The following is a 20639-nucleotide window of genomic DNA, read 5'->3' on the forward strand; positions in this document are numbered from 1 at the left end:
TGCAGGCTTGCACAGACCCATCTCCTCCGTGGCCTCTAGTCCAGCAGGCACAAAGATCTGGATTCGACCATTGACCCGGGGCCAGGTGTGATCTGGAAAGGCCCAGCACAGTGGTCCAGAGGGCGCTGGGGCAGCCCTGAGGGGCCCTGAACAGAGAAACTGCCAGGAGATCCGGGGACGACTTATGAGGTTCAGCCCAACTCCTGTGTGCAAGAAAGGTTGGGCCTGGCCGTTCTTGAGGCTCTTCCACAGGCAGGTGGAGCTCGGCTGCTTTCTGCTGTCAGCTGACTGGATCCGCCACCAGCTGCCTTGGATAGACCCAGCTTCTTTCTGACGACACCTTGAGGGTCCCACAGTGCTAAAGCCAGTGCCCACCTTCCCCAGCTCTCGGGCTTCAAAGCCCGGAATCTAAGACTGGTCCCATCCTTGGGAGGATGGCGGCGGGGAGGTAGAAGGGGGAAGACGAGGGCCTCTTTGTCCATCCACCCCCTTCCTCTGCTGGGGCCTCAGAGGGACGCGGTCTTCATTATAGCAACAGCAGGAAGCTGCGATCTTATTAGATCTTTCACTAAGCCAGAAAGACGAGGACCCAGTGGTCACGCTCCCCTCCCCCACCTTTAGTGTCCCCAGTTTAGAGGACATGGCAGAGGATGGACTGTCCCAGTAATGGCCATTTCCTCCGTCAGATGCCAATAGCCAACCACAATGACTAGTGTAGAATGTGGAGCAAGGGTTAAGGGGCGAGGGTGGGTGCCCGGCTTCAGCAGGAAGAAGAGGTGGTCCAGAGGGTCTGCTCTAACAGCCAAGCCTGCCCGGGGCAGGAACCAGGAGGCCGAGGAAGCAGCCCCTTCTGCCTGTTTCTCCCTGCGCCACCCCCCGCCGCATTTCCTTCCTCAAACCCTGGAAACTGCCCGACTCTCTTCCAAGGGGCCAGCAGTGCGTGTGTGTGTGTGTGTGGGGGGGAGTCACTGGCCTTGGGGCTCCCACCGGGCACCAGTGTCCCTGTCTGCTGACCTGACTGTAGGGCAGTGTGGCAACCCTGCACCCACAGGGCGGCCTGTCTCGAGGACTGGCACAGCCCACGGACTCTGTTGGGTGCCCTGGGTGTGTCAGCCAGGGGTGCTCTTGTGCCCAGGGGCTTCTGCCCCATCTGGAGTATGTGCCCTCCTGGTCTCCCTACCCCTGATTCCAGATGGAACCTTGGGGCTGCCACCTGAGAGGGTGGACTTGGACCCACCTGTGCCCACTTTGTTTCTCTAAGGTCTGCGAAGGTGCATGGACTGACAAGAGAGGGTGTCTCCGTCCTGCCGTGGTCCCGACGCCTCCCCTCTCACCGAAGTTGAGCTGGCATCCCGGCCTGCCTCCGCAGTCCTGCCAAGCTGCTTAGCCCAGTATCCCCCGAGTCTTTAAACAAAAATAGTGATTTAGGGGCTGGAGCAATAGTACAGTGGGGAGAGCACTTGCCTGGCACGCAATCAACCTGAGTTCGATCCCTGGCATCCCATATGGTTCCCTGAGCACCACCAGGAGTAATTCCTGAGTGCAGAGCCAGGAGTAACCCCTGAGCATTGCCAGGTGTGACCCAAAAAGCCAACAAACAAACAAACAAACAAAAACACTATGGGCCTTCTCTGTCCTCTCCCTCCATCCCTCTGACTTGAAACATCAGCACGCTGAACTTCTAGTATTTATTTATTTATTTATGTATTTCAGTTTATGGGTCATGCCCAGTGGCACTCAGGGCTTACTCCTGCCCCTGAGTGCAGGGATCACTCCAGACAGGCTGAGGGGACAGGTCTCTGTGGGCCCAAGCATCTACCTTGTAAGAATATGATTTCCTTTTCCTTACACTGGTTTGACTGGTCTTCTAGAACGTCAAGTTCATGAAACCAAATGCTGACAGAGCCCTACCCCACAACCTGAACTGGGGGACAAAGTGGGCGTTCAGAGCGGGGTCGCTGACAGGCCCAGCTAGGGTGCCCAGACCCACCTCTTCCAGGAGCAGGAAGCCAGCAGGCATCCCACAGACGAAAAGTGGCACGACAACCCATGGCCCGCAGGAGTCTGATCCAGGAGGCCTCCATGGCATCGCTGATGTGGGAACATTCCTCCTGCCAGGGGCCAGGAGCAGGGTCGTGCCTGACAGACCATCTGCCCCTAGTGTTCAGGGAGGCAGGTTCCTCTTCAGTGACTCAGGTGATTTAATGAGCCATGAATATTGAATTTGTCTTTGTTAACGAATAGAGTAAACACTTTGAAGAACCACCTCGCATTCCATTGAGACCCCAGAGGTAACAGGAAACATGTCACAATTAGCAAGCACAGTGATAAAAAAGGGCCAGTCACAGGAGGGAGGCTGGCTGATTATTTTTCAGTGTTTTTGTCTTTTATTATGGGCTGGAGTGATAGCACAGTGGTAGGGCGTTCGCCTTACAGGCAGCCAACATGGCCGACCCGAGTTCGATTCCTCCGCCCCTCTCGGAGAGCCCGGCAAGCTCCCGAGAGTATTCGATATGCCAGACACAGTAACAACAAAGTCTCCAATGGAGACGTTACTGGGCCCGCTCGAGCAAATCGACGATCAACGGGAGGGCCTTTACCTTACCTTTACCTTATTATATATTTTATTATATTTTTTCTATTTAGTATATACTATAGCACTGTAGCACTGTCCTCCTGTTGTTCATCGATTTGCTCGAGTGGGCACCAGTAACATCTCCATTGTGAGACTTGTTATATATTACAAAAAGACCAAGATATAATATAAATTGTAGCATATTATATATAATATTATATATGTGTTTGGCTTTCCGGGAAGTACTCAGACGGGCTCAGGGCATTCCCAAACATACTCATCCAACTTGGCTGGTGGTTTAGTGTAGAGCACTGGGGACCACCAAGGTCACACTTGGTGATGCCCAGCCTCTCTGTGGTACCCGGGATCAAACTCAGTCTTTCCTACATCCTGAGCCTTGCATGCTCTCCCCGGATCCACACTGCATTCTTGAGCTGGTTACCACAGCTCTGCTCAGGATAATTCCCTCTTCACGTCCATGAACCAGAGGTTGTTCTGAGTTGGTCTAAATGCCTCAACCATTGGCATTCTTAGAATTTCTCCAAGAGGCATGTGGAGATGTGGGGCATAACAACTGCACCCAAGTTCTGGGCTGGCACAAAAGCAGGGTCCATCCTGAAAGTACAAAGTCCGCCCAGAATCCCCGGACACACAGCCCCAAGTGCTCATCCTGGACAGGTTTTGGCCTCTTTCTGAACCTCTACTCTCTCCACCTAGACGAGGATTCTTCATATTGCCTGAGCTGGGTCATGAAAAAGCAGAAACAGGACTCTGATGACAAATTCAAAGTACGAACAATTCTGTGTAAGAGAGAACGTGAAAGGGTGAATATAAAAGCGGCAGACGCCAATTCAGGCATTCCCGGGGCAATCAGCTAATGCTCCTGGGAGTCGAACTCTGTTAGACCTCAGCAGCTGCATCTGGGATAAGAACGCCCCAAACAAGACCTGGCCCTGCTGGGTGAGAGCTTACTGGGGACCACGCAACGCGACCTCAGCTGTGCGGGTGAGTGAGCACAGGCGCCTGCCGGCAGGCTGAAGCATGACATCCATGCTCTCCCCCAAAGCCACAGCAGCTTCCATGGAAGGCGTAGAGCTGAACGGAAGTGACATTGTGACAATGGTGCTCCTGAGAAACCTTGCAGGCCGTGTGGAAGCTGACCTGATGGCACACCAGTGTCTGACGGGCAAGACCAGGAGCTGTACTCTCAGGTTCCTGGCAGGGGCCAGAGTCATTCCTGCTCCCATCCAGTCCAGATTTCTCATCAGAGACTCTTTCCTCCATCCCTGTGGCGTCTGGATGGGGGATAGCTGGGAAAGATATCTGTGATTCTTCTCCTTCGGGAGCCCTCAGTGTCCCCGCTGCACTCACAGCTTCTGCCTCTGGGGCATAGCCAGGCTCTGGATCTTCCTCCAAAGGGCACGTAAAGGTCCGGTTTTCTCTGGAGTCCATGCTCCACGGCTCTGTGCCCTGCCCTGCCCACTACCCTGTCTGCTACGCCCCTGGTTCTGACACTCCAGGGCATGTAGTACTTCTTGCTTCACTTGTCTCTTCATCCTGCCCACCCACGACCTCCCTAGATAACGTCCCTCTGTGGGAAGCACTAAGAGTGCCTGGTGTTGCCTGCACCCACCCAGTTCCATGAAGAATCCGTCCTTGTGAGAGCTAATAGGTGCAGGCAAAGAGGTTAACAGGGAGGATTTTGAACACCAGGGGATGTGGGACGAGAGAGAGAGAGAGAGAGAGAGAGAGAGAGAGAGAGAGAGAGAGAGAGAGAGAGATTGGTACCCGGGGTGCAGGATCTGCCAGTCTGAAGACAGAGCCTGAGTGTGCGTAGGTATCAGAGTCCCTGAGTTCCCGGGGCTTGGGTGGCCACGGCTGCTGTGCCTTCAGCTGCCACTCACCCCAAGTGCAGGCGCACTCGTGGAGTTCTTGTTTCCAGCACCAGGGAGAGTTCTTCCGGCAGCACAGGGTTTGTACCTTCGCTAATAAAAAGAGTAGGGCTTGGGCTGTTTTCAATCTCATTTCAATCTCTCGTCTGAGAGAAATCCTTTGGACTGGTCCAGAGAGAAATCTGGTTTCTACATCTAAACACGGAGAATTTACAAGTACATTTTTCTTCTTTATTCCCCTCTTCGTTTCCATTCTTACTGCAGGACGTGATTTACAATACTGCTTGTAATAATTTCCGTCCTTCTGTGCTCCAGCTGTGTGGCTGCCACCACTGTCAGAATCTCCCCGCCAATGTGTGGAGGCCCCTCCCGCCACAACTCCACCCCTGAGATAAACTCCTTAAAATAATTAGGGCTGGAGAGATCGAAGGGTGGATAGGGCGTTTGCCTTGCAAGCAGCCAACCTGGGTTCATTCCCTGGCATCCCATATGGCCCACTGAGCATTTCCCAGGAGTGACTCCTGAGTGCAGAGCCAGGAATAAGCCCTGAACACCACTAGGTGTGGCTCCAAAGCAAAAAAATATGAAAATGATCATAGTTTGGCTCACAAATATACAGTCATGTTAACACCTTGGGTTTAATGTATCTCGTGTCACCACCATGAAGGTGCCCATGACCTTTACCCAATGTCTTCTGTTATGTCCACTGGCTCCTCATTCTCCCCTGCCCACTCCCTCCCTGCTTGGCATCTCGTTTCTGCAAGGGACTGAGGGGCTGCCGATGAGAGTGACACTTAGTGCTCAAAGGGAGCATCCCCAGGAAAGTGCGACAGGAGGCTAGTCCTAGTAGACCCCAAACTGGAACACTGGTTTCCGTTTCCCTCGTATGTGAGAGGCAAATGCTAACTTGCACAGCCCTCTCTCCTGACCGTGCCCTCTCTCCCAGCTTGCCTTGGGGTAGCTGCCTGGTCGCCATCTTAGGACCACCACCCAGCTCCCCCAGGTCTGAATTCTCTTGTGTGGCAGTTGAAACTCTTCTTTATAAAACACTAGGCCAGGTGCATCCCCGCCACCAAATTAAAACATTTGGTCCTACAATTCCACTGTGGAGTCATGCTTCATCAGTCATAAGGGCCAAAAGTGGGTGCCAAACAGATGTGCCAAACCAAACGCCAAAGAGCATGTGCTCTATTCCTGTGTGTATGGGGGGGCATGGATCGGCCTTATAAAGGAAGGCCCTCTGGACCTGGAGCTGGATGAACCAAGAGGGCAGCATGCTAAGTAAACAAGTTAGTTGCAGAAAGACAAATCAGTCACAGCCCAGTGCTATGGGCTCCATAGACAGAGAGGGGAGAATGAGCTTCTGGGTGGGAGAAATCAGTCTAGAGACATTGTACCAACCACCACGGGACTGGGCGATAAGAAATGGGTGGGATGGTGACTGTTCCACCAAAAAACACGCAGACCAACCCTGCCTGGCCTCCCATCACCATGCCCTTCCAGCTGGGAAGCTGTCCACCAAACAGACGCTTGGGCTCTGCACACACAGCTATGGTTACCAGACCCTCAGCAGAGCCACGCTTCTTTCCACGGCACAAGGGATCATCTGACCTCTCCTGGGAGCCCACAGTGGCATGGCCCCAGTTCCGTGCTTCCGGAGCTCTCCTCCCCACCTTGCTGGACAGGGACTGGTGAGTCTATCTGACCGCACCTACCATGACTGGGCAAGAACTCCCAAGACTGGCATAGGTCCGGCCAGTTCTGCCACCTCAGAATGCAGCGTGGAGCCTGTCACACTGGCAAGAGTGTTCTGAGCCATCTGCAGGCAACAGGGAACCAGGCTGGGTTGGCAGGGAGAGCTCACAGGGCACATCAACTGCGCTTCCAGCAAAATGCATCCCTGCTTTTCAGCAGGAACCTGACCCGCTCTCCCCTGCAGGAAAGAGCTGCTTCCCACTCTGACGCTCGTCCATCTTCTGCACAGCAGCTGGAATGGTCCTGCCACGAGCAATAAGCACACTTGGCTACTGAACGCATAGATCAGATGCTTTCACCCCCGCTGGAAAGCTTTCCCTGCGCTCAGTGAACACTGAAGTCGAGAAATTCCCTCTACCCTTGGTCTCACCGACCCGCTCGCCACTGCCCTTCCCCAGGCTGGCCCCCAAGTCCTCAAGGCACACCAGAACCCTCTTGGGGCGGCTCCTCTCTGCCTGGGAAGGTCTCCCCCAGAACGCGACCCGCCGCCTCTCGCTCCCCAGCTCTCTGTGTCAAAGACCCCCTCTGAAGTGCTCTCTGTAGAGCAGCTATGGGCAGCCCACTGCCCTGTGTCCTGACCTCTCTGGCATCTGGCAGTACTGGCCACTGCCTGACACTGCATGTTCTTTGGCTGGGCTGCTTCTTCCCACCAGAATGCACCTGAAGACAGAGATTTAATCGGCCGCTGTCCACTGCCGCCACCCTAGCTGACAGAGGAGGCACCTGTCGACTCATGGCTGCAGGGTGCAGCATTCAAGGCAGATGGTGGGACGGGTAGGTAAGGGGTCACTAGATGGGCAGTGGATGGATGGATACACAGATGATGGACACCAGGCAGATGGAGGGATGGAGGGATGGATAGATGGGAGAATGAATGGATGGATGGATGAATGGATGGAGGGAGGCATGGACAGATACACGGACAGATACATGGATAGATACACGGACAGGTGTGCTGACTGTGTGCATGCATGTGCAGACTGCATAGGCCCGAGTCCAGCCCATTCTAAACCGTCTTCTTCACCCCTTTCCTTGCCCCCACTTCCATCTGACTGTAAGTAACCACCTCAACAACCCAATGGCAATCGTCACAAGATGTGACATAAGCAGACTCACAAGAGTATGCTTGCTGGTCCAAAAATCAGAGCAGTAATTTTTGGTGTTAATTTCTTTTCTTGGAAAAAATGTCCTCTACCAAGTGTAGCACTGTAGCACTGTCGTCCTGTTGTTCATCAATTTGCTCGAGCGGGTACCAGTTATGTCTCCACTGTGAGACTTGTTGTTACTGTTTTTGACATATTGAATATGCGACGGGGAGCTTGCCAGGCTCTGCCATGTGGGCGGGATACTCTCGGTAGCTTGCCAGGCTCTCTGAAAGGGACAAAGAAATCAAACCTGGCTCAGCCACGTACAAGGCAAATGCCCTACCCGCTGTGTTATCACTCCAGCCCAGCCTGTGGACTACCAAGTGTAGTTGTTAAAATGATCATCAGACTTCAAAATCAGGTTCCTCTCTTAGCCTGGGTGAGTACGAGATACTGAGATCTCACAGCTCCCTCCCTCCTGCCCTCTCTTCTAAACCCCATCCTTCCATATTCTCTACTTCCTCCCTCCGTCCTCCATCCTTTCCTCCTTCCTTCCCTCCATTCCTTCTTCTTTCCCTCTCCCTTCCTCTCTTCCTTCTCCACTTCCTTCCCTCCTTCCCTGCCACAGCTGGCAGTGCTCAGTTGTTACTTCTGGCTCGGTGCTCAGGAATTACTCCTGCTGGAGCTCAGGGGACCATATGGGATGTTGGGGATTGGACTCAGGTCAGCTGCGTGCAAAGCAAGCACCCTAACCCGCTGTACTATCTCTCTAGCCCCAAGTCCTCTGTTTTCTAACTTGTAAGAAAAGAAGGAAAGGAGAAGGCTATGTGAATTGTAGGACATATGTGCAATTAGTGCACGCAGGCACATGTACATAGTGCTTGTGTGTACACACTGAATAGATGGGATGCCTGATATGTCCGTACACGTGTACATACACACATGTACTTACATACACAAATACATATCCATCTATGTACGTGACATAATGCAGTGCACAAATGCACATATGTGTATATGTATGCATAAATAGGTATATACATGCATATAATCCATGTAGGATTATATAAAACAGTGTGTATATTTGTTTGTATAGTGTATGTATAAATAGTATAATCACAATTTATTTTTGTGCATATCATGTAAAGACATATATACATACGTGTACTCATATACACATACATATTGTTATAAAGCATATAAAAGACATGGTTGTGTGCATAATGTGATTGGGCACATATATGTAGAGTGAATGCACATATATAAACATACATATCTATCATGTATATATGCATATACATTATGTGTATACAAGTAGTACATATGGGCTGGAGTGATAGCATAGCGGGTAGGGCGTTTGCCTTGCACATGGCCAACCCAGGTTCGATTTCCTCTTGGAGAGTACCGAGAGTATTCCTGGTAAGCTCTCCATGGCGTATTCAATATGTCAAAAACAGTAACAAGTCTCACGATGGAGATGTTACTGGTGCCCCGCTCGAGCAACTTGATGAACAACGGGAGGACAGTGCTACGGGACAGTGCTATGTAGTAGATACATAATATACACGAGTGTCACATAAATACAGACTCATGTATATTATGTAATATAATGCATACAGTACATACATAACATACACGTGTGTCTGTATTCATATGCACGCTCACTATATAATGAGTGTAGATATGTGTGTATTGTGTATGTATGTGGGCACACTTGCTGTGTGTCCATGTACGTGTGCGTGCATGTGTGCTATGCACCTGGGTATACATCCACATAAACTGTGTATGAGCAGAATATGTGATGCCATGTGTACATGCACACACACATGTGTGTGCAAAAATACCCATATAACCGGATATAGGCATGTGTGCACACACAACGCTGTGTGTCTGCGGGTATATGTGTGTCTATGCATAGCTACAGATGAACACCCAGAAAAACTGCCTTACACAGGTGCCGGTGTGTGCCCACGTGTCCTGGTGCCAACATGCCTCTTCCTGAGAATGGCATCCCGTTGTCTTCCTGTCCCAGCCTTGCCGCCCAGCTCTGCCCCTGTCCATGGGGATTATGGAAAGGTGGGTGACACATTCAGGGGTGCAGCGTTGGTGGTCCCCCGGGAAGGAAGCTGCTGGTGTTTCAGAACACATGCCTGCATCTCCTGAGGCTGATCTTCATCCTGTTTCAAGCCCTCCTGTAAAAGAGCCTCTAATTTATTGGACCCTTCCAGAGGCTGCTTCCTGCCCACATTCTGCTCCCGTATTTCGTGACGTTAAATTGAGACCTGGAGCCCTATTTCTAAGATTTATTATCGAACACAAACGCACTCCACCCAATTGTAGAAGCGATTTATACCCAGGAGACAGAACAAGCCCTGTAAGAAATAAATTGGATTCTCTCGTATCTCATTTTTCTATCATCACAAAGTCATAAATTCTCAAAGTACTTGCCTCACCAGAAGGGGCTCAAAGCTCAGAGCCCACAAATAATGAAGTTGCTCCCTGAAACAGAAGAGGGATCTCCATCCTAAATGACACTGGCACTTCTGCTGTTTGTTTTGCATCTGGAAATCTCTAGTTAAGACTGGTCCAGTAGCACAGAGGCCTGGGAAGTTATTTTTGTTTTGTTTTGTTTTGGGGCCATACCTGGCGATGCTCAAGGGTTACTCCTGCCTCTGCACTCAGGGGTCACTTCTGGCAGTGCTCAGGGACTGTATGGGATGCTGAGGATGGAACCAGGTTGACCACGAGCAAGGCAAGTGCCCTCCCTGCTGTGCTTTAGCTCCGGGCCCTGGACTGGAAAGTTTTGCTACTGAAGCAGACGGGGACAGCAGCTCTGCACACCACTGGAGGAAAGGGACTGGGGATATCTTGAAGGAAAAGAGTAGATTTATAGTAATCAAACCAATTGTCTTCTATCATTGATTACCAAGGGTTAGGTGGGTGAGAGTGGGCACTGTGGCTGATATCCACTTGGTCACTTCGGTGCCTTCGCACCAAACCCTTAAACCTGCCCCACACAGACACTCTCCTAGTTGGTGAAGTGGAGGGCAGGAGTGGGAGGGAAGGATGGACATGATCCCCACCCAGGTGGGCCGATAAAAAATTCTCATGTGACAGACACTCCAGTGGACAGAGCTAAGTCCAGGTGCCTGGTGCCAAGAGTAGGGCACTTTGAAGGAGATCTAAAGCTCTGAATTTTTATCACATCTCCTTGATTATCAGAGATAATCCATAACTCTACCCCCGGCATCATGCACTTTCCACAAGAGCTAGACTAGAGAATATATGGGAAACAGGATCATTTAATGAGTATGAAAATGCACTGATTTATAAGAAAAATACATGCATATTTGAAAAAAAAGGATCATTAATATAGACCGAGGGAAATTATTACTCTCGGGGAGACTCAGCAGTGAATTCCGGAAGGCAACAGTTCACCAGTCTCTCCAGACCCCATACCAAGCCAATTCCACGGAGCACCTCAGATGAAGAGGGTGTGCCCTCTCTGCCCGCCTCAGATGAATTCCCCCTGGCGGCCACGAGCTTCCAGAAGCAAAACCCAGGTTTGCGGAATCCAGGACTAAGACTCCAGGCCACATGACCGCAGCGGAGATGAGCAGTCTCTCCCTGTCTCTCTGCCTACTTGGGGTTCCAGCTGTCACGCCCATGATCTGCCTCTGGGGCATCAACGGCCTTGACCCAGAGACTCCCAGATGAATCTCAAAATAGATTAGCTCCCTGTAGACATGTCTCTGGACCCCAACTATTTACAATATTAGAATTCTGGAAGCATGCGACCTCTCATGATAGCGATAGCATAATAAAGCAACAGAAAATCAATTATTAGCATCTGCCCCTAGCAGGCAGATTTAAATGGTGGTGGGAAAATTTGAGCAAACCATAATGCCAAACACGGTAACAACAAAGTCTCCATTTAACAACAAAATCTCCAATGGAGACGTTACTGGGCCTGCTCGTGCAAATAATGCCCAAAAGTAGAGAGTATGGGGGAAGTTGTCTGCCACAGAGGCAGGGGAGGGCTGGGATTGGGGGGTGGATACTGAGGATACTGGTGGTGGAAAATGTGCAATGGTGGAGGGATAGGAGTTTGATCATTGTCTGGCTGAAGCTCAAACATGAAAGCTTTGTAACTGTATCTCATGGTGATTCAATAAAGAAAAAAATAAAAGAAAATATTAATCTTATTGAAAAATGAATTCCAAAAAGCTCAGGTTTGACCAACACCTCCCTTTTTGGAGAAAATTAATTATGCTTTGATTTTTCTTCATTAAGAGGATGACAAGCTCATTATCAAAAATTTCCAGATGAAAAAGAGAAGAAAGGGGAGATTATAAGGAATCTTCTGAGTATCTTGGGAGATTTCTTTTGCGTCTTTAAAAAAAAAGTAAGCAGACATTTCTTTACAGAGTCACACAAATCAATAAGCTATAATTTTTTCAAGATCATAAAAATAACTCTTTCCAATCTAGTGAGGTTCTCTGAGGAACCCTTACAGACACAGGAGTATCACAGCCCCAAGTCTCCCCATTTCACTACGCCAACTCCTTTCATCAGGTTATTTCAAAATGGTCACTGGAGCCAGAGATAGTACAGTGGGAAAGGCCTTGCCTTGTTTGCACCACCCTTTCTTCAATGGCATCACATGTGGTCCCCTAGTACATCCAGGAGCCAGGAATAAGTCCTGAGAACTCTGGGTGTGGCCCCCCCAATCAACAAAAAGTTATCCAAAGGGATGATTAAGCACAAGCCACGTTCTGACCAATACCCTTGTGCTTCGAGCTGCCTCAAATGGCCATACTGAACCTGTGTGTGGGGTCAGCAGCCCAGAGGAGCCCAGATTGAGTCTCCTGCCCTTTCCCAAAGTGTTAAAGGATCTTGACTGCCGTGAGCAAATGCGCATTCAGGACATCTGAGAACATTTCTCTAAATGTTTTATCTTAAGAATTCCCCCCTCCCTATATGGCGCTACACCGCATTTCACTTTTTTGCTACTGATTGTTGTTTCGTTCGGGGCCACACTCAGTGATACTCCTGGGTCATTCCTGGCTCTGTGTTCAGTAATTACTCCCAATGGTGCTTGAGGGATCATATGGGATGCTGGGGATAGAACCGGGGTCGGCTGTCTGCAAGGCAAACGCCCTTCCCACAGCACCATTTCTCCGGCCTCTGCACCTGCATTTCAACTGGCACATCAGTCAAAGCGATGTCCCCAGACCTGTCCCATGGTTTCCACTTGTCACCATATACCCCCTAAGGAACAAACTAAGAAATCTCAGTGTAAGTTTGTATACCTGTGCAGATGTCCAGGTGTTTCTGTGTGCATGCAAAGATGATTTACATTCTGACACGATGACATCCTAAAATTGTCCACAGGAAGTATAAATGATGAATTTAAGATATATTTTGAGGGGGGGGGCATACCTGGCAGTGCTCAGGGCTTACTCCTAGTTCTGTACTCAGGCCTCAAGCCTGGTGGAGTTCAAGGGGCCTTATGAGGGGCTGGGAACTGAACCCAGGCTGGCTGTGTGAAAAGATGAATGTAATGGAGGTTAGCACATGGACTCCAGTGCTGGGATTTGGGTTAACTGAACCCCATCCAACTATGAACTATAGTGGTACATATGCTATAATGCACGGGCTTTACATCAGAGAAAATCCTTGGAAAAGGGGGAAATGCTTGCTTATTTCACTTGTGCTCTTGAATATTTTGGATTTTATAACATGTAGAGATACTATCTTGTGAAATAAAAAGAGCTTAGCCCTATATATCATTGCTAAAAAGAGGGGTATTTGCTTCTCTGTTTCTTCAACATATTAAACAAAGTGATAAATGATAGACTATGAAAACCAGGACCTGGATGCTGATCTTGGACCATTGTAGAGAGATGGTGGTGGCGTGCTAAGCTGGCCCGAGACGCAGACGTTGCTGGCTTAAGAAAGGATGGGAAGATTATGGAGAGATTATGGGGAATAATGTCTGCCATGGAGGCGGGGGGGGGGGGGGGGGAAGGGGTATACTGGGGATATTGGTGGTGGCGAATGTGCACTGGTGGAGGGATGGGTGTTTGATCATTGTGTGACTGTAACCCAAACATGAAAGCTTGTAACTATCTCATGGTGATTCAATAAAATTTAAAAAAAAATTTAAAAAAAGGATGAGAAGAGTCATAGGATTAGACCACTATTGTTCTGAAGATGAAAGGAAGAGATTTCTGATGAAGGCCATTTTAAAACTCCCATCAAATGGTTAGCTTTTGAGGTAAAGCTCCAGCCATGCACCAGAAACTTGGCCTGGGCTGAACCCTTCAACTCCCCATGCCTGGGAGACACCCAGGGGTTTCTCTGATGCTGCGTGGGGGGCGAAACCCCACCTCCGGGCAAGGTAGCTAGTGTGCGTGTGTGTGTGTGTGTGTGCGTGCGTGCGTGCATGTGTATGTGTGTGTGCGTGTGTATGTGTGTGTGTGTATATGTGTGTGCATACATGCGTGCGTGCGTGCATGTGTATATGTGTGTGTGTGAGATGAAGTGAAAGTGACATCCGGAGAGACTGTTCAGATCCATGTAATGCCAATGCAGGGGGCACCGAGGCCAGCTGACCTTATCCCAGGGGTCAGGCAGGTGCCCTGCTGGGGGCCCTCAGCTATGCTCAGAACTCGGTTGGCTGGAGAGATTTACCCTGTGAAAATTTCCTCCAAGAGAAGTTTGAAGACGTGGCAGGCAAAGACACACGTGCTTAGCAATCAGGGCACCGTCTGCTCCAAACGGCTAGCAAACGACTGTTTCTAGACTTGCAGATGAGGCCAGAGAGGAGTTAAAGCAGCAGGACCAAGAGAGAGTGACCAAGGCTCGACGCTTTACCTGTGCCCTGAGGTCCCTCCAGATCAGCTCGTATCCCCCAGACTGACGGGGGGAAGGCGCTCTCTGCTCACCACGAGACACCCAGAGGCTTCCTATACTGCTTTCTTAGGTGAAAGCTCCTTGAAATTGGCTTTACGTATCGTAGGAGTGGACGGTGGCCTTGTCTCAGAGATGTGGACAATGTTCCTGGGGTTCCCAAGGAAGTCCATGCGTGTAGTGGGCATCTTGGCCCCCCACCCCAATACTGCTGGTGCCTCATAGACCAAGGGACGTTCAGGAAGTCACAAAGGCTAGGCTGTGGACAAGCCAGTTAGAAACTCACATGTCCAGGAGGGCCCGTGTCTCCTTCCCCTCTTCCTCAGACCTCCCAGGGCCAGTGGTCATGGTGCCGACTCTGACCAGGCTGCATGTGCCCTGGAACTGTGTGGAGTGGCCACGTGCAGCGTCCCAGCTGGGCACTACGCCATAGTTAACAGGCCAAAGGAAGGGGACAGAGTACTTTGGAGGCGAGCAGGGTGCGGGGGTGGAGAGGAGCCCCCTTGGTGAGACCTGCCCGTTGAGACTAGGCTGTGTTCCTCCTGTCTTGGCACTTCCTGTGGCTGACGTGGATGGGACAGGAGCTTCCTGGATCATCAGCTTCACTTCTTCATCTGGGAGCACCAGGAAGATGGCAACAAGACACACTCCAACAGGATTCGCATTACACTGGTCCCTGCTCGGGAGACCCCAGCATGGGGCCGGGTCCCTGGAAGCATCCTTGCTCTGGTACTGCCACAGGCCTGGTTAGAGACTTGAGGCCAAGACTCAGCAGCTGTGTTCCGGGGTTGAGTCACCCCATCTTTCTGCATGAACCAGCTACAGTGCCCAGAGCATTCCACAGGGGGAGGATTAAATGATATATGACATGTGCATGCGTGTGTATGTGCATGTGCGTGTGCATGTGTGTGTGTGTGAGAGAGAGAGAGACAGGGAAAGAGGGAGGGAGGGAAAGAGAGGAAGGGAGGTAAAGAAATGGAGGGAAGGAGGAAGAGAGGGAGAGAGAGAGGGAGGGAGGGAGAAGGGAGAGAGAGAGAGAGGAAGGGAAGAAGAGAAGGAGGGAGGGAGGGAAGGAGGGAGGGAGGGAGGGAATGTGCTTCCTCAACTCCTACTGGGGCTCTGTTGCCAAGCCCAGTGAGTTAAGAACCTCCCACATCAGGAAACGCCTGAGCAGGAGTGGGAGAGAGCACAGCCTGCACGGCCGGGGCCTGGCTCACCTGCCCTGGGTTTGACCTGCACCAGTACTCGGTTTCCTGCACATTGCTGGGCCTAGCCCTGGAGGTGTTGGCAGAGCAGGGGATCTGGGAGCCCCTGGCACCTGCAGGCCCTCGCGTGCCATCGCCAGTGCTGCGCCAAGAATCATGGGCCTCCTGAATGCCCCTCGGGAAGCCCCCCCTTCGAATCATACACAATACACGGTACACACGGAACCTCCTGAACACAGCTAAGTGAGCCCGACTGGATGCACTTAGAACACGGACGCTCGGGCGGATTCCTGGGGGTCAGTGTGGACAGTTACTTGCCTCTGGGATAGAGTGAAAAGCAGCTATGGGGCTTTATCTGGTCTTGTGGCAGCCTGGAAGCCGAGGCACACGCCAGCAGTGTTCATACTGCATATACACATGTGCAGGCCTGCACACACATGCATACACATACTTAAACATGCGCACGCACACACAACACATGTAAACAAACACAGGTGTGTCGAATACACAGTACATGTGTGTGCATACCTGTGCCTCATTTGTGAACACACATGATATGTGTGTGTATGCAAACACAATTTTGAGGAGTGCCAGCATAAGAGTTTCCAAATGTGATTTCTTTGGGTTTCTTTTGCTTTTTCTGTTTTGGGCCATACCTGGCAATGCTCAGCAGTTCCTCCTGGCTTTATGCTCAGGAATCACTCCTGGAGACGCTCAGGGGATCTATGAGATGCTGGGGATCGAACCTGGGTGAGCTGCGCGCAAGGCATATGCCCTCCCCGCAGGACTGCGGCTACGGCCCAGTGGGGGGATGCTCATTACAGAATGAATTCCCCACCCCCTGCATCTGGGTGGTCATGTGACTTTGTTCTGGCCAATTACTAGCAAGAAGATATCAGAAGTTCGGCTTCCAAGAAATGCCATCTCCTTCCTTCCTTCCTTCCTTCCTTCCTTCCTTCCTTCCTTCCTTCCTTCCTCCCTCCCTTCCCTCCCCCTCCCTCCCTCCCTCCCTTCCCTCCTTTCCTTCCTTCCTTCCTTCCTTCCTTCCTTCCTTCCTCCCTCCCTTCTCTCCCTCCCTCCCTTCCTTCCTTCCTTCCTCCCTCCCTCCCCTTCTTCCTTCCTCCCTCCCTTGGGCTAGGGAACCATGCAGTACAGAAGTTCAGCTTCCAGGAACCTGGGCTATGGAATGCCAAGACCTTAAATGTCATCTCCTTCCTTCTTCTCTCTCCTTCCTTCCTTCCTTCCTTCCTTCCTTCCTTCCTTCCTTCCTCCCTTCCCTCCCCCCTCCCTTCCCTCCTATCCTTCCTTCTTCCCCTTCCTTCCTTCCTTCCTTCCTTCCTTCCTCCCTCCCTCCCTCCCTTCCTTCCTTCCTTCCTTCCTCCCTCCCTCCCCTTCTTCTTTCCTCCCTCCCTTGGGCTAGGGAACCATGCAGTACAGAAGTTCAGCTTCCAGGAACCTGGGCTATGGAATGCCAAGACCTTAAATGTCATCTCCTTCCTTCTTCTCTCTCCTTCCTTCCTTCCTTCCTTCCTTCCTTCCTTCCTTCCTTCCTTCCTTCCTTCCTCCCTCCCTCCCTCCCTTCCCTCCCCCCTCCCTTCCCTCCTTTCCTTCCTTCTTCCCCTTCCTTCCTTCCTTCCTTCCTTCCTTCCTTCCTTCCTTCCTTCCTTCCTTCCTCCCTCCCCCCCCTCCCTCCCTCCCTCCCTCCCTCCCTCCCTTTCTTCCTTCCTTCCTTCCTCCCTCCCTCCCCTTCTTCCTTCCTCCCTCCCTTGGGCTAGGGAACCATGCAGTACAGAAGTTCAGCTTCCAGGAACCTGGGCTATGGAATGCCAAGACCTTAAATGTCATCTCCTTCCTTCTTCTCCTTCCTTCCTTCCTTCCTTCCTTCCTTCCTTCCTTCCTTCCTTCCTTCCTCCCTCCCTCCCTCCCTCCCTCCCTCCCTTTCTTCCTTCCTTCCTTCCTCCCTCGGGCTAGGGAACCATGCAGTACAGGAGTTCGGCTTCCAGGAACTGAGGCAAACGCCCTTCCTGCTGTCTTCTCGCTCAGGCCTCAGTTCCTCTGACTTTTGCGGACTCGGGGCTGCCGAGCCAGGCAGTGGGTGAGCGGAGTAAGCTGCCAGCTCCCCGGGCACAGAGCGTCGCGCGCAGGACTGCGGCCGTGCCAGGCTCACGGGGTTTACAAATGGGGGGGGGGGGGGGCGGAAAGTGCCCGACGCGTCTCGGGCGCGAACCTCCAGTCCGGGGCCGGAGCGGGGAGGGCGGAGCCCCTGCCCGGCCGGGTAGAAGCGCGCCCTGAGCGCGGCCTCCGCCTCTGGACACACTCGCCCGCCCAGCTGCTCGCCGGAGCCGCACCGAGAGGTCCGGCCAGAACTAGGCCCGGGGGCAGCGCCAGACCCCGCGCTCACCTGTGGATGATGTGGAACTGCTGCAGGTACTCCAGCGCCAGCGCCAGCTCGCAGATGTACAGCTTCACGGCGCCCTCGGAGAAGTGCACGTTCTGCTGCAGGTGGTAGCGCAGGTCCCCACCCAGCAGCAGGTCCACCACCATGAACATGTCCTCCTCGTCCTGGAAGGAGTACCTGCGGGAGATGCACCGCGTCAGGGGAGCCCAGCCCACGCCGGGCCTCGCCGGAGCGGGAAGGGGCCCGAGACGCGTCGGGCGGCCGGGCGCGTGGAGCCCCCTCATCTGTGCAGGCGCCGCTGCTGCTCGCGGGGGTTTTGCCGGATGCTTCCAGAATCCAGGGGTGCAGCCCCCGTGCAAAAAGCAAAAGCCTCCTGTGCCCCCTGCGCCCGCCACTCGCCGTGGCGCCTGTTTCCACGAGCCGTGAACTGAGGAGTCCAGCAGACTGAACACCGACAGCTCTCGCCTGACGCCTCCACAGGTCGCTCAGGGCACAAGCCCAGGAGGACAAACGGGCTCCTCTGGCCCCAACAGTCCTGCTGGGCAGCGGGGGTCAGCAGTGGGGGCCGGGGAGGAGACCCGGGTACTGGGGTGTCCCGGGTTGGTCCCCGCTGACCCACACAGCAGAACTGCCCCGCGGAGCCCAGACTCACGCGTTCTGGAACAGTGGACGGTTACTGACAGTGGATGGTCATTTCTGTCACCGATATTTTCGATTTGGGACACATAGGTGGCGGTGCTCAGGGACCACTCTTGGAAGGGCTTGGGGGACCATGTGCGACGTTGGGAATTAAAGCTGGGTCCGCTGCGGGCCCACACAAGTGCCCTCAGCCCTGCACTATCTCTCTGGCCCTGTTTCTGGGTTTTTTCCATTTCTTTTTTTTTCTCTAGCAGCAGAAAACTGGCATCAAACTGAAATCATATATTTTTAAATGCATTTTGCTTTTTAAGGAATGAAAAACTAGTATCTAGTATCAATAGTAGTGTTGAACTACTGTAAAATCAAATAGAAGCAACATGAAATGCTGCTCACGTTGGTGGGCTGGGGACATCATGAAATAAAGCTCAGAATGACAGGATGTGCTGAGGAAGCTTCCACCTGTGCCTCACAGCCTTGGCTCTGGACCCTGAACCATTCTCCCCATTTGTCAGAAGGGGAAACCAAGGTCCAGAAGGATGGAAAGACTCTGAGCCACGGCAGAGTGGGGACAAGGATCAAATCCTCCTTCCTCCCTGTTTTTTGACCTCAGAGTGACCCTCAGGGTTTCCGGTGACCTGGGATGCAGGCCTGGGAGGGGACCTCATGTCTGACTCTGCCCCCAGAGAGGGGCTGTAGGGCCAGAGTGACCTGACGTGCTGAGCTGGGATGGAGCTGGGGAATCACTCCTGGCAGCTCCCAGGGGACCTTGTGGTACCGGGAATAGAGCCCGGCCTCCGGCATCCAGGCATGAGCACAGCCATCGAGGTTGTTGCCCTTTCAGTGGTGTGGCAAAATGACCAACACGCTTTGTTATTTTTTAAAATTGATATTCTGAGATGTTCTTAAGCCCTCAGAAAAGAGCCCATGGGCAATGAGGGGATCGGCGGTAACAGCCTCCTACAGATGCTCAATTGGTATTCTCAGAGCCGAGGGATAATTGAGGTGCTGCACAATAATCAGAGTTCCACGCACCATTCACAGCTCAGCTGTCGGAGAGGCCAGCTTACTCAGTATTCCAGGCCAACTCTTTAGGGGAGCAGCATGGGTTTTCAGGAGAGCAACTTGCAGACCAGAATGAATTCTAAGGAGGAAATCCCGACCACAGATGGGATGTGATTGAAGGGCGCCTCCTGACTCCCTCTCCTGTCCTGGGCCTACTGGACTTACTGGGGCTTGTCAGAGAACAATCTTGCCTTGATCTCTCATTTGACCTGGAACTGTCATCGTGTTCTCAAGGAAATGCAGTGCCCTGTGGTGGAAATGGTGGTGGTGACCCAGAGCGAAGCCTCCAGCCTGGCACACTAATACTCCTCTGTGGAGGGGGCCAGGGAAGGCAATGCCCACCCTCTACACTGAGTCAGGTGAACTGCACCCACGGAACCAACAGCATGGAAGAACAGGCTTTGTTACACCTTAAAAGGGGGAGCCCCGAGCTAGGTCAAACAAGCACTTTCATGCAGCACTTCTCATGGGAATTTTGTGACCGCCTTCCTTTGGCTCTGAGCCCCATTACCGTGGTTTTGGACCCTGTTATCTGCTGTTTCAATATTCTGCTCCCTCCCTAGTCTCCGTGGCAGTTGACGAGGAGCCAACCTTCCTAAAATTACTAAAATCCCAAAATTCTCTATGTAGCGTATGTTATATAACATCTCTCCCTCTTTGACTGTCCCTCGAATCCTTTCGCCCTCAGACTGCACCTGGTCTTCCACGTCCACAGGATGATAATGTGCCACTAGCAGCTGGAATCCAGTGACATCAGGGCTGGAGCGGATAAATCCTCTGGCCAGGTACAGAGTCATGGGCCAAGTAGGAGGGGACTAAGTGGGAAGGTGAGGGTGACCTGGCAAGGGAGTGAACCACGGTAGGATCCGTTATGCTAGCATCCTTGGACAGCATAGCAAAGCTGCATGAAGAACTCAACACAGCCCTGCAGCGTTAGTACAGGACTAAGATGTGGTCTTGGATGTGGCCAAACTCGGTTTGATTCCCAGTGTTCCATAGGGTCCCCCGAGAACTTCCAGAAGTGAACCCTTAGCACAGTGCCAGGAGTAAAGGCCTACTTATGGGTATGGCCCAACGCCTACCTCCTTCCAGCTTCTGCCTTGCTCTCAAAAT

General features: G+C 52.1%; 2 protein-coding genes across 2 annotated transcripts in view; one reads left to right on the forward strand and one right to left on the reverse strand.

Moving 5' to 3' along the window:
* CRMP1 (collapsin response mediator protein 1) overlaps window positions 1–20639 on the forward strand; it is a 328086-nt gene that overhangs the window by 153799 nt on the left and 153648 nt on the right. The gene's annotated exons all lie outside the window — the stretch shown is intronic.
* The window catches only part of STK32B (serine/threonine kinase 32B), a 210576-nt gene that overhangs the window by 42696 nt on the left and 147241 nt on the right, over window positions 1–20639 (reverse strand). Inside the window, exon 4 of the mRNA XM_056132782.1 lies at window positions 17829–18002. Coding sequence (XP_055988757.1) covers window positions 17829–18002 — 174 coding nt within the window. The remainder of the gene's footprint in view (window positions 1–17828; window positions 18003–20639) is intronic.

This window comes from Sorex fumeus, unplaced genomic scaffold (genome assembly GCF_029834395.1).
Source record: "Sorex fumeus unplaced genomic scaffold, SorFum_2.1 ptg000095l, whole genome shotgun sequence".
NCBI classification, from domain to species: domain Eukaryota; kingdom Metazoa; phylum Chordata; class Mammalia; order Eulipotyphla; family Soricidae; genus Sorex; species Sorex fumeus.